Genomic DNA, 15,072 nt, shown 5'->3' with positions numbered 1-15,072 from the left:
ATCTGACCACAACACTTTTACCCAGTTCTCCTCTGAATCATTCAGATGTTAATTGGCAAACATCAGACAGCCCTGTATATGTGCTTTCTTGAGCAGGGGGACCTTGCGGGCGCTGCAGGATTTCAGTCCTTCACGGCGTAGTGTGTTACCAATTGTTTTCTTGGTGACTATGGTCCCAGCTGCCTTGAGATCATTGACAAGATCCTCCCGTGTAGTTCTGGGCTGATTCCTCACTGTTCTCATGATCATTGCAACTCCACGAGGTGAGATCTTGCATGGAGCCCCAGGCCGAGGGAGATTGACAGTTCTTTTGTGTTTCTTCCATTTGCGAATAATCGCACCAACTGTTGTCACCTTCTCACCAAGCTGTTTGGCGATGGTCTTGTAGCCCATTCCAGCCTTGTGTAGGTCTACAATCTTGTCCCTGACATCCTTGGAGAGCTCTTTGGTCTTGGCCATGGTGGAGAGTTTGGAATCTGATTGATTGATTGCTTCTGTGGACAGGTGTCTTTTATTCAGGTAACAAGCTGATATTAGGAGCACTCCCTTTAAGAGTGTGCTCCTAATCTTAGCTTGTTACCTGTATAAAAGACACCTGGGAGCCAGAAATATTTATGATTGAGAGGGGGTCAAATACTTACTTCCCTCATTAAAATGCAAATCAATTTATAACATTTTTGACGTGTTTTTCTGGATTTTTTTGTTGTTATTCTGTCTCTCACCGTTCAAATAAACCTACCATTAAAATTATAGACTGATAATTTCTTTGTCAGTGGGCAAACGTACAAAATCAGTAGGGGATCAAATACTTTTTTCCCTCACTGTAAGCTTGGAGAAAGGGTCTTAGCTAACAGGGTCCTGGAAAATACACTTAGAGAACACACACACACACAGAGACTGACAGAGAGACAGAGAGAGAGACAGAGACAGCGACAGAGACAGAGACAGAGACAGAGACAGAGAGAGAGAGAGAGAGAGAGAGAGAGAGAGAGAGAGAGAGAGAGAGAGAACGTGTGTATGTGAAAAGACGGAGAAGAGGGAGAGATAAACACACACCTTGTGTGCTTATGAGGTGTGGATAATTGGGTTTTGTGGAGCATGGAGAGGTCAGGGGTCAAGGAAGCCTGAAGTAGAGAGAGACTCCACCAGACAAAGGCTTGTTACAGCAGAACGCGTCTTACACACTTACACAGCGCAACACACACAGTACACACACACACACTGACACATTCATCCTTCCAGCCACCTGCACTCTCTCTCTCTCTCTCTCTCTCTCTCTCTCTCTCTCTCTCTCTCTCTCTCTCTCTCTCTCTCTCTCTCTCTCTCTCTCACACACAGACACACCAAATTGCTCTGCAATAACAGCTTCAGTGGGCAGTCAAGCAGCACAAGTTCCACTCAAGTTCCCCCTTATTAGCTGGGCTATGAAAGGAAAGGCCACAGAGAGAGAGAAACAGATAGAGATTAAGAGAGAAAGAAAGATAGATGGAGAGAGAGAGAGAGAGAGAGAGAGAGAGAGAGAGAGAGAGAGAGAAAGAGAGAGAGCGAGAGTGAGAGAGAGACAGAGACAGAGAGAGAGACAGAGCGAGAGAGAGAGAGACAGAGAAAGAAAGATAGATGGAGAGAGAGAGAGAGAGAGAGAGAGAGAGAGAGAGAGAGAGAGAGGGAGAGAGAAGAAAGAGACAGAAAGATAGATGGAGAGAGAGAGAGAGAGAGAGAGCGAGAGAGAGACAGAGAGAGAGACAGAGAGCGAGAGAGAGAAAGATAGAGAGAGAGAGAGAGAGAAAGAGAGAGAGAGAGAGAGAGAGAGAGAGAGACATACGACATTATAAAATCCATGTAAACAAACAACAAGTGTGCAGTTAAAATTGGCAAAAAATACACACATTTCTTTCCACAGGGGCGTGGGGTGAGACAGGGATGCAGCTTGAGCCCCACCCTCTTCAACATATATATATATATATATATATATATATCAACGAATTGGCGAGGGCACTAGAACAGTCTGCAGCACCCGGCCTCACCCTACTAGAATCTGAAGTCAAATGTCTACTGTCTGGTGCTCCTGTCCCCAACCAAGGAGGGCCTGCAGCAGCACCTAGATAATCTGCACAGATTCTGTCAGACCTGGGCCCTGACAGTAAATCTCAGTAAGACAAAATAATGGTGTTCCAAAAAAGGTCCAGTTGCCAGGACCACAAATACAAATTCCATCTAGACACCGTTGCCCTAGAGCACACAAAAAACTATACCTACCTCGGCCTAATTAGTATCTGGCTAAAAATACTTGAATCAGTTATAGAACCCATTACCCTTTATGGTTGTGAGGTCTGGGGTCCACTTACCAACCAAGAATTCACAAATGGGACAAAAACCAAATTGTGACTCTGCATGCAGAATTCTGCAAAAACATCCTCAGTGTACAACGTAAAACACAAAATAATGCATGCAGAGCAGAATTAGACAGATACCCTCTAATTATCAAAATCCAGAAAATAGTTAAATTCTACAACCCTCTAAAAGGAAGTGATTCCCAAACATTCCATAACAAAGCCATCACCACCAGAGAGATGAACCTGGAGAAGAGTCCCCTAAGCAAGCTGGTCCTGGGGCTCGGTTCACAAACACAAACATACCCCACAGAGCCCCAAGGACAGCAACAGCAACACGATTAGAACCAACCAAGTCATGAGAAAACTAAAATATATTTACTTGACACATTGGAAAGAATTTACCAAAAAACAGAGCAAACTGGAATGCTATTTGGCCCTAAATAGAGAGTACACAGTGGCAGAATACCTGACCACTGTGACTGACCCAAACTTAAGGAAAGCTTTGCAATGAGTAGCGTTAGTGATTTTGGATGCAGACAAGGTAATAAGGTATTGACTAGGTATTTATTGCCTAGCCTATTGCATAGCACATGACAAAGCAAACATACATAGTGGAACAAACACAGACACACAGCTATGTCTTACTATACTTGAGAGGCCTTTTTGGGGACCAACATTTGATTCCCATTCCAAATCCTATTTTCCCTAACCCATAACCTTAACCCTAGTTCTAACCCTAACCCTAATTCTAACAGTAACCCTAACCCTAATTCTAACAGTAACCCTAAACCTAACCCCTAAGTCTAAAATAGCCTTTTTACAAGTCAGGACCGGCTAAATGTCCTCACTTCTCTGAATTTTAGTTGGTTTACTATTCTTGTGAGGACTTCTGGTACTCACGAGTACAGTAAAACGTGTGTACACACACACACACACACACACACACACACACACACACACACACAGTGTGTTTATGTAGATGATGTGTCCTGAAGACAGACTGACTGTAGAGGTGTAGTAGCCTATGGTTGGCTGGATCACATAGCTGGACACCACTGTATGTCTTGTTACTTTCCCAGAACTGTGTGTGTGTAGCAACACCTCTGTCTTTTTCAGCCATCTATTTCCATGTCACTTAAATCTTGCTTGTGCCATTCATTTTTCCCCATTAATGTATCGACCGCAGAAAGGTTTGTAATGACCTGACAAACACACAACGGTGGAATGACTCAATGGAATACGTTGTCTTTCCAACAAGCTCTCACAGTTTCACGTCAGAATAAGACGTTCATCCATGTTTCTCAAATATCAAGTTGTTCCAAACGTCAAACTTCGAAGTGTTTAAGGTTAAGTTTAGGCAAAATCTCCAAAAATCTTAAGGTTAGGCATTAATTCCGAATGGTTAAGGTAAGGGTTGAGGTTTGGGAAAATCTCAAAAACAACATTCTATCGCTGGATTCAAACATGCAACCTTTTGCACCAAAGGCAGATGCTTACGCCCATCCACAACACCCTAGGAAAACTGAAACCTACTGGAAGGTAACAGCGCTCACTGTTGATCCTAGTGGCCGGTTTCCATGTCATCTCCAGACGTCCTCAGACATGGATGGACGTCTAATCCTGACTTGTATCACGGGTGACCTGGCTGTGTCTTTAAGAACACTAAAGCTTCATCTGGGATTTAATGCATCACATTGAAAAAAATCTATCATTTAATACAGTTAAAATGTTTACAAATTATTTCAGAAAAAGATCACTCGGATTATAGTGATATTATGTCTGATCTCGCAAACAATGTAAAGTATGTTTAGATAGGTGTAATCTCGAGCCAAGCGTGTTCATTTTTAATCTGAGTGTATCCTGCTATTGACCACACTTCTTGAATTATGCAACAGAACCTGACAACAACAGTCATTAATGAGGCAGTCTAGACGGCACAGATGAGTGTAGGTATTTTTTTAATTTTATTTTTATTTAACCTTTATTTAACCAGGTAAGCCAGTTGAGAACAGGTTCTCATTTACAACTGCGACCTGGCCAAGATAAAGCAAAGTAGTGCAATAAAAACAACACAGAGTTACATATGGGGTAAAAAAAACATAAAGTCAGAAATACAACAGAAAATATATATACAGTGTGTGCAAATGTAGCAAGTTATGGAGGTAAGGCAATAAATAGGCTATAGTGCAGAATAATTACAATAGTATTAACACTGGAATGCTAGATGTGCAAGAGATTATGTGCAAATAGAGATACTGGGGTGCAAAAGAGCAAAATAAATAACAATATAGGGATGAGGTAGTTGGGTGGGCTAATTTCAGATGGGCTGTGTACAGGTGCAGTGATCGGTAAGGTGCTCTGACAACTGATGCTTAAAGTTATTGAGGGAGATAAGAGTCTCCAGCTTCAGAGATTTTTGCAATTCGTTCCAGTCATTGGCAGCAGAGAATTGGAAGGAATGGCGGCCAAAGGAGGTGTTGGCTTTGGGAATGACCAGTGAGATATACCTGCTGGAGCGCAGACTACGGGTGGGTGCTGCTATGGTGACCAATGAGCTAAGATAAGGCGGGGATTTGCCTAGCAGTGATTTATAGATGGCCTGGAGCCAGTGGGTTTGATGACGAACATGTAGTGAGGACCAGCCAACAAGAGCGTACAGGTCACAGTGGTGGGTAGTGTATGGGGCTTTGGAGACAAAACGGATGGCACTGTGATAGACTACATCCAATTTGCTGAGTAGAGTGTTGGAGGCTATTTTGTAAATGACATCGCCGAAGTCAAGGATCGGTAGGATAGTCAGTTTTACGAGGGCATGTTTGGCAGCATGAGTGAAGGAGGCTTTGTTGCGAAATAGGAAGCCGATTCTAGATTTAACTTTGGATTGGAGATTCTTTATGTGAGTCTGGAAGTTGAGTTTACAGTCTAACCAGACACCTAGATATTTGTAGTTGTCCACATACTCTAGGTCAGACCCGTCGAGAGTGGTGATTCTAGTCGGGTGGGCGGGTGCTAGCAGCGTTCGATTGAAAAGCATGCATTTAGTTTTACTAGTGTTTAAGAGCAGTTGAAGGCTACTGAAGGATTGTTGTAGGTAGGGTAGACAGAGCAAGTTTTTGGTGGTTGCAGCCTGGCCACACCCATTTGTGATAATTTATTCATATATGCAAATATATACTGTGTATTTATGCATATTAGGCATATATATTTTGACACAAAAAATTTTTCAAATACCTGATACAATTATAAAATGCCGACACTGAACAAAAATATAAATGCATGGTCCCATGTTTCATGAGCTGAAATAAAAGTTTCCAGAAATGTTCCATAAGCACAAAAAGCTTATTTCTATCAAATTTTGTGCACACATTTGTTTACATCCCTTTTAGTGAGCATTTCTCCTTTGCCGAGATAATCCAGCCACCTGACAGGTGTGGCATATCAAGAAGCTGATTAAACAGCATGATCATTACACAGGTGCACCTTGTGCTGGGGACAATACATTTAACATTTTATATTAATAAAAGGCCACTCTAAAATGTACAGTTTTGTCACATCACAATGCCACAGATGTCTCAAGTTTTGAGAGAGTGTGCAACTGGCATGCTGACTGTAGGAATGTCCACCAGAGCTGTTGCCAGAGAATTGAATATTCATTTCTCTACCATAAGCCTCCTCCAACGTTGTTTTAGAGAATTTGGCAGTATGTCCAACCGGCCTCACAACCGCAGACCACGTGTAACCACGCCAGCCCAGGACTTCCAGAAATCCGGTTTCTTCACCTGCGGGATCATCTGAGACCAGCCACCCGACAGCTGATGAAACAGCTGGTTTGCACAACCAAATAATTTCTGCACAAGCTGTCAGACACCATCTCAGGGAAGCTCGTCATCCTCACCAAGGTCTTGAGCTGACTGCAGTTCGGCGTCGTAACTGACTTCAGTGGGCAAATGCTCACCTTCGATGGCCACTGGCACGCTGGAGAAGTGTGCTCTTCATGGATGAATCCCGGTTTCAACTGTACCGGGCAGATGGCAGACAGCGTGCATGGCGTTGTGTGGGCGAGTGGTTTGCTGATGTCAACGTTGTGGACACAGTGCCCAATGGTGGCATGAGGTTATGGTATGGGCAGGAATAAACTACGGACAATTAACACAATTACATTTAATCGATGGCAATTTGAATGCACAGAGATACTTGATGAGATCCTGAGGCCCATTGTGAGGCCCATTACTTATTTATTTGGTCGTGCCATTCATCTGCTGCCATCACTTCCGGTTTCAGCAACGCCCCATTTCGCAAGGATCTGTACACTATGTCCCAGTTCTTCCATGGCTTGCATACTCACCAGACATGTCACCCATTGAGCATGTTTGGGATGCTCTGGATCGACGTATGACAGCGTATTCCAGTTACAGCCAATATCCAGCAACTTCACACAGCCATTGAAGAAGAGTGGGACAACATTCCACAGGCCACAATCAACAGCCTTGTGTGTCTTGTTGCATGAGGCAAAAGGTGGTCACACCAGATACTGACTGGTTTTCTGATCCACGCCCCTACTTTTTGTTTAGGGTATCTGTGACCAACAGATGCATATCTGTATTCCCAGTCATGTGAAATCCATAGATTAGGGCCTTATATGAACTGTAACTCAGTAAAACCTTTGAAACTGTTGCATGTTGTGTTTATATTTTTGTTCAGTGCAAGTGCATTCTATAACAAATCCCCCCAAAAAATTGACATTTGAATTCCCACCAAAATCCCTGAGCTCCATTCATTATTTGTCCGTGCCAGTAAAATGTGCCATAATTCAGTCAATATCTGATGGATTTTAACAATTCAAAAAGTTTGGAGTATCTTCATTCATTGTCCAACTGTTGCATTTTTAAAACCTTTTAATAATGTTGATATCTGTTGCTAGTGTGTCTTTGTGTGTTTGTATTTGTAAGTGTATGCTATCCATGCGGCGGTTTCACGTCCCACAAGGCCGAGCGTTGTGCGCAGATGCTAGATTGATTAGTGGATTAAAACGAGTTGTCTGCACTGATTGGCCACACATGGGTCCTCTGCAGTGTGTGTGCGCGTGGGCATGTGTATTACCATCATCAAGATAAACACATTGAACAAACTCAGTTAATGTGTCATCTCTGTGGCTGTCTCTCCTTCCATGGTCTGTGATGTGTGTCTGATGCAGCATGTCACAGCTGCTCCTAAATACACTGGAACTACATGGAGCAGCTGCATAATCATTTGTTGTTAGCACACTGACTAAACACACACACACACACACACACAACACACCAGATGATTACAAGAGACAGTAGAAAGAGAATTGTCATACTTGAGTAAAAGTAAAGAACCCTTAATAGAAAATGACTCAAGTAAAAGTGAAAGTCACTCAGTAAAATACTACTTGAGTAAAAGTCTAAAAGCACTTGGTTTTAAATATACTTAAGTACCAAAAGTAAATGTAATTGCTCAAATGTAAAAGTATAAATCATTTCAAATTCCTTATATTAAGCAAACCAGACGGGACTATTTTCTTGTTTTTTAAATTTACGGATAGACAGGGGCACACTCCAACACTCAGACGTGTTTAATGAGTCCGCCAGATCAGAGGCAGTAGGGATGACCAGGGATGTTCTCTTGATAAGTGTGGAAATTGGACCATTTTCCTGTCCTGCTAAGTACTTTTGGGTGTCAGGGAAAATGTTTGGAGTAAAAAGTACATTATTTTCTTTAGGAATGTAATGAAGTACAAGTTGTCAAAAATATAAATAGTAAAGTACAGATACCCATAAAAACTACTTAAGTAGTACTTGAAAGTATTTTTACTTAAGCACTTTACACCACTGGGATAGAGGGATAGAGTGAGTGTCTAAGAAGTAATGTGAAGGAGTGGAGCCAGAGTTATCAGCCCCCCACAGCATCTCATCTCCATCTGATCTATTTCCCTTTATTTATTTTACTCCCTGCTAGCCGCCGCTGTGTGCTAAATGCTAATCCACTCCTGGCCGGGTTGACTATACAGCGGCATCACACAGTGAAACATCAGAAGCCATTCATTTTGAATGGAAGGAAAGCGAGAGAAGCAGAGTGGGCGGGGTACCGTTTAGTGAAGCGAGAATGGTCGAGGGAGCTGAACGGAGTGGGACTAAAGTTGGAGAAAGCGTAATTTTATGCAAGACCTCCGCGATATCGCGGCGCAAGTGACCAATGGAAGCTTACTATAGCTTCCAGCCCCTACTGGATTGGCTGACAGTGGCTGTTGATATGTAGCACTACTTAGCATGCTTGCTAGCCTGTTAGCATCCACGTGAGGGTGAAGCTAGCGTGGCGAGGAGAGTTACCACTGTATAGTTCATCTCGGCCGTCACACTTGTTTAGCAGCTCCACCAACAACCAGAGTAGACCACCAAACACACAGTAGAGAAGCCCCTAAATATTCGCCCAAACTCAAAAACACAAATGCACATGTATGAACACACATAGAGAGCCAAGAGTCTATATATGAGAAAATTTTAATATTCCAGCAACACACAGACAGATACATAAAGGAACAGAGACATTGCAGAGTCACTACAGAAACACAGACACACACACACACACACACAGAGACAGACACAGTGTGTGTTTTCCGTCTGGTGTGTGTGACCGGCGCTGGAGGCTCCAACCCTTGCTGAGATTTGTTTGGGTTTAAACTTCCAGGAGCTGAACAGAGATCCGCTTCTCTGATACCTAACACACACACACACACACACACACACACACACACACACACACAGCAGGGATTTGTTTAAGTTTCCCATAGTGGAGCAGGACAGGGGCCCCAGTCTCAGATTTAGAGTGTGGGGGGGTCCATGACCTCTGACCTCTTAATGACATGTCAACAAGCTGGTGTCCACACACACACACACACACACACACGCATGCGCACAATCACACAGGAAATCTCATTAGCTACAGAAGACACTGTTAATAATACTGTAGTCCTTAAGAGAAAAATGTGGCCAAAATATAGAAAATGGCCAAAAAATTGCCCTACAGTAATCACACTGGGATAGTCCTACGGTAATCACACTGGGATAGCCCTACAGTAGTCACACTGGGATAGTCCTACAGTAGCCACACTGGGATAGTCCTACGGTAATCACACTGGGATAGTCCTACAGTAATCACACTGGAATAGCCCTACGATAATCACACTGGGATAGTCCTACAGTAGTCACACTGGGATAGTCCTACAGTAGTCACACTGGGATAGTCCTACAGTAGTCACTCTGGGATAGTCCTATAGTAGTCACACTGGGATAGTCCTACGGTAATCACACTGGGATAGTCCTACGGTAATCACACTGGGATAGTCCTACGGTAATCACACTGGGATAGTCCTACAGTAGTCACACTGGGATAGTCCTACAGTAATCACACTGGGATAGTCCTACGGTAATCACACTGGGATAGTCCTACGGTAATCACACTGGGATAGTCCTACAGTAGTCACACTGGGATAGCCCTACAGTAATCACACTGGGATAGCCCTACAGTAGTCACACTGGGATAGTCCTACAGTAGCCACACTGGGATAGTCCTACGGTAATCACACTGGGATAGTCCTACAGTAATCACACTGGAATAGCCCTACGATAATCACACTGGGATAGTCCTACAGTAGTCACACTGGGATAGTCCTACAGTAGTCACACTGGGATAGTCCTACAGTAGTCACTCTGGGATAGTCCTATAGTAGTCACACTGGGATAGTCCTACGGTAATCACACTGGGATAGTCCTACGGTAATCACACTGGGATAGTCCTACGGTAATCACACTGGGATAGTCCTACAGTAGTCACACTGGGATAGTCCTACAGTAATCACACTGGGATAGTCCTACGGTAATCACACTGGGATAGTCCTACGGTAATCACACTGGGATAGTCCTACAGTAGTCACACTGGGATAGCCCTACAGTAATCACACTGGGATAGCCCTACAGTAGTCACACTGGGATAGTCCTACGGTAATCACACTGGGATAGGCCTACGGTAATCACACTGGGATAGTCCTACAGTAGTCACACTGGGATAGCCCTACAATAATCACACTGGGATAGCCCTACAGTAGTCACACTGGGATAGCCCTACAATAATCACACTGGGATAGCCCTACAGTAGTCACACTGGGATAGTCCTACAGTAGTCACACTGGGATAGCCAGGACACTGACACATTGAAGTTCTTCTAAAATAAATGCATGTGTGTTATAGTTTTTTAATGACAATAGATGTGTCATTATGTTGTGCATGTCTGACTACAATACCAACCCTCTATATTATCTACCCCACTTGAAGCTAACAATGAGGTTCAATTTAGCTCCCATTTCAAATCAAACCAGCCTTTTGTTGTCAGAACTGCTTTGTTCAAAGTTGGAACCATATTGCCGGCTGGTATGGACAATATTGTCCCCCCTCCCTCCATCCGACCCCTCCCGTCCACCCCTCCATCCCACCCCACTCAAATAACGGTTCCCGGGAGCCTAAGGGGTTATTCATTTTTCACCATTGCCTTGACAATGCCCCAGAGAGCAGGGAGGAATATTGTTTGACTGGCGGAGTTACCATGATGAATCACCATCTTATTGCCCCGTGACCCCACGGGAATACACTCTGTGTGTGTGTGTGTGTTTGTGTGTGCGGGAGAGAGAGATTGTGTGTGTTTGAGAGAGAGAGTTTGTGTGTGTGTGTGTGTGTGTGTGTGTGTGTGTGTGTGTGTGTGTGTGTGAGAGAGAGAGTTTGTGTGTGTGTGTGTGTGTGTGTGAGAGAGAGAGAGAGATTGTGTGTGTGTTTTCCCAGTCTACCTCCCTGACACACAGATCACTTTACACTTGACATGCTAATCACCAGACAAGAGGTTTAACACACCCCACCCTGTAATGACTTACTACTACAGACTACTAGACTGAACCATATTCACAAAGTGTCTCACAACAGGACTGCTGATCTAGCATCAGTTTGGCCTTTCAGATCATGATGAATAAGAGTGAAAACCTGATCCTTGATCAGCACTGCTAGATGAGCCCTGGTTTAGTTCTGTAGGAGATTGAGCCGACTCTGTCAGACAACTCCATGTCTACGGCTGTCATGGATGTACTGAGCTACTGTATTAGGGGATATGTTGTAGCTGGATAACCAACCCCCTAGAAAGAACACAGTGACACTGGCCTATAGGGCTCCCGAGTAGCACAGCGGTCTAAGGCACTGCATCTCAGTGCTAGAGGCGTCACTACAGACCCCCTGGTTTGATTCCAGGCTGAATCACAACCCGCCGTGATTGGGAGTCCTATAGGGCGGCGCATAATTGGCCCAGCGTCGTCCGGGTTTGGCCGTCATTGTAAATAAGAATGTGTTCTTAACTGACTTGCCTTGTTAAATAAAGGTTTTTAAAAAATAGTCCAACCTCCTCTGACTGTAGTGTAGTGAGTCAGGTCTTCATGCATGGCTTGACGAGGACAGGCGGAAGTGGTTTTGAAAACAGTTGTATCGGACACAGGTCTAGCTACTGTATCACTGAAAAACACATCAGTGTTTCTTGATCCTAGCACTACACATCTGATTCCACTAATCAACTCATCATCAAACCTTTGATTAGTGGAATCAGGTGTGTAGTGCTGCTAGGGGGAACACTAAAACGTGACCCCCACGATTAAGAAACTCTGGAATACATAGTCATCATACTATGACATCATCATTGTTGTGATTCCTCTACAGAGAGAGGAACATGGCACTGTGTCTAGAATACCCAGTCAGAGGCTTCACTGACACACTGATACACACGCTGCCCCCTGGGTCCATTAATAATTCACACACATGCACTCTAGACCTGAGACAGACAGTACATGATGTTAACCCTCCCCGAGACCCCAATCCTCACACACACAGAGGAGTTTTTTTTTATTTAGTTTAGTTTATTAATTCGACCATTTAAAAAAACAAGCACACATAAAATTTGAAAAAGCCATACATGCACATGAGTAAAATCATAGAGGATAACACACAATAAAGTATGGGACTTATTTCCATTGTGAGTGAGTGAGTGAGTGAGTGAGTGAGTGAGTGAGTGAGTGAGTGAGTGAGTGAGTGAGTGAGTGGGTGAGTGAGTGAGTGAGTGAGTGAGAGAGAGAGAGAGAATGACAGAGAGAGAGAGAGAGAATGACAGAGAGAGAGAGAATGAGAGAGAGAGAGAGAATGACAGAGAGAGAGAGAGAATGAGAGAGAGAGAATGAGAGAGAGAATGAGAGAGAGACAGAGAGAGAGAGAGAGAGAATGAGAGAGAGAGAATGAGAGAGAGAGAGAGAGAGAGAGAGAGAGAGAGAGAGAGAGAGAGAGAGAGAGAGAGAGAGAGAGAGAGAGAGAGAGAGAGAGAGAGAGAGAGAGAATGACAGAGAGAGAGACGTCTGGGGGTCCGTGAGGAGAGGTTTGAGAACCCCTGCACTAGGGGTTGACTGACTGCACTGTACACAGGGTGTCTCTAGCTGGATATTACTGGTGTTGTAGACTATAGTAGAGAGAGTCTCTAGCTGGATATTACTGGTGTTGTAGACTATAGTAGAGAGAGTCTCTAGCTGGATATTACTGGTGTTGTAGACTATAGTAGAGAGAGTCTCTAGCTGGATATTACTGGTGTTGTAGACTATAGTAGAGAGAGTCTCTAGCTGGATATTACTGGTGTTGTAGACTATAGTAGAGAGAGTCTCTAGCTGGATATTACTGGTGTTGTAGACTATAGTAGAGAGAGTCTCTAGCTGGATATTACTGGTGTTGTAGACTATAGTAGAGAGAGTCTCTAGCTGGATATTACTGGTGTTGTAGACTATAGTAGAGAGAGTCTCTAGCTAGCTAAATAACACATTTGCATCCCAAATGGCACCCTAACCCTATCATAGTGCATCATTTCTGATCAGAACCCTATTGGCCCTGGTTAAAAGTAGTGCACTAAATAGGGAATAGGGTGTCATTTAGGATGCAAACTATATCAGGGACAAGGGGCACTGGTATTGTTACAACCCTGGGCTGAGTGTGTGTGTTTTTGAAGGTAACCAGACTGGCATACACCATGGTGAGATGGTATCCCACACAGGAACACAGACACACACACATACACACAGGCAATAAGTCACGCTCACAGTTCATTACACACACCACGGCACTCTCATGAACAGAGGAACACACACACACATCCTGTCAGTACTCACAGTCTCTCTGTGCTCCTGGGGATATTCTTGGGGATGTTCCGGACCCCCAAGCCGTGGCAGTCCACCGTGGCCCCCACACAGGTACACAGTGATGGGCACGCCTCCACCCTGCCAGCCCCCAGCATGGCCCCCCACAGCAGCAGCCACAGCCCAGCCCGGGCCACCCCAACGTGGTCTAGCACAGCTCCACAGCCCCCTGACCCGGCTCCAGCCATGGTTCTCCTTGGCATGTCCATCCTCTCCTCCAGCCCCAAAGCTCCAGCAACCAGAGACAAGGCTCCTCTTCCTCTTCCTCAACCCCACTCAGGGCTCCAGAGACCTGGGTTACTGCGGCTAGCACGATCCTCTGACCACAGAAACCAAGTGGAGGGGAGAAAATGGTCCAAATGTCCCTAATAAAAAGGGAAGATCAGAAAAGCAGCTTGTAGAAAGAGAGGTGTAGTAGTGCAGTCAGTCCTCAGATAAACTGTCACTGATACTTGATCCCAGCCTGGCTTTAAAACCAGACGTCCTCTTCCTTATCTGGTTTTAGTCCTCTGTCCAAAAGGCTTTCTTTCTCTCTCCCTCTTCTTGGTTCTGCTCTCTCTCTCTCTCTCTTCTCTGCTGTACAGTACTCCTCTTCCCCTCAGCTTTCATTGACTCATCGTGCTGTCTGCCTGTAGAAGAGGGAACAGTGAACGACTAAAAAAAAGAAAAAAAGGACTCTCTCTCTCAGCAATCATCCATCAAAAGGTTCTACAAATAATAGCTGAGACTCCTCCCACACAACACCCCCCCCCCCCCCCCCCAAGCCACACAAACACACACACACCTCCCAGAACCCTGTGTGAACTCACATCCATTCTCTCTCTCCTGGCAGCAGCAGTAGTAGTGAGAGGCACTTCCAGTGACAGTAGCCCCTCTCCCTCCCTGTGCTGCCCGCATTTGGTCTCATCCCCTGGGGGGGACCACAGCCTGAGGCTGCATGGGCCTGGATGCAGAGGGGGGGAATACCCTGCTCTCTCTCTCTCCATTTCCTCTCTGTCTTTTTCTCTACCATGGAATTGTGGCGTAGATAAACGATTCATGTAGTTAACTGTATTCATATTTGTATTACTGTATTTAGTTCATGTATTGCAGGATTGGAAATTGGTAGGCTTCTTTTGACTGGCACCAATGGATGCTGCATGCTGGACAAAGAGCCTACTTTGAATTCATAATATTGATCATGAGTCTTTGAAAATCAAATGAGGGGACAGGTTTTTAATCTAGTGTCTGTATAATTACCAGATACCAAACCCTCCATGATTCAATATTAAATCTATGCCTTGGGTTCTATTCTGTTAGTTTTCCCCCCCTCCATTTCCTACCAGGGTCTGTAGTCAGTTTGATTCCACAAGGGTATTCTCCTCTCACAAGCATAAACAAACACATACAACTTTATCGAATACAAACTGGGAACAGGGAGAACGCGCCACAGCGGCTCTATTGTGCATGATGAATAGAATG

At 44.4% G+C, this 15,072-nt stretch overlaps 1 protein-coding gene across 1 annotated transcript in view; it reads right to left on the bottom strand.

Annotated features, from left to right (window-relative positions):
* LOC311122003 (slit homolog 1 protein-like) overlaps window positions 1-13,820 on the bottom strand; it is a gene marked incomplete at both ends in the record, with an annotated part of 76,767 nt that extends 62,947 nt beyond the window's left edge. Inside the window, one exon of the mRNA XM_084196434.1 lies at window positions 13,585-13,820. Within this exon, the coding sequence (XP_084052560.1) occupies window positions 13,585-13,820 (236 nt within the window). The remainder of the gene's footprint in view (window positions 1-13,584) is intronic.
* Window positions 13,821-15,072: the final 1,252 nt, after the last annotated feature.

Source organism: Coregonus lavaretus (genome assembly GCF_964263955.1).
Source record: "Coregonus lavaretus genome assembly, contig: HAP1_SCAFFOLD_419, whole genome shotgun sequence".
Classification (NCBI taxonomy): Eukaryota; Metazoa; Chordata; class Actinopteri; order Salmoniformes; family Salmonidae; genus Coregonus; species Coregonus lavaretus.
Note: the sequence above shows the minus strand (reverse complement) of the source record. Positions and strands in the feature narration are given on the sequence as shown.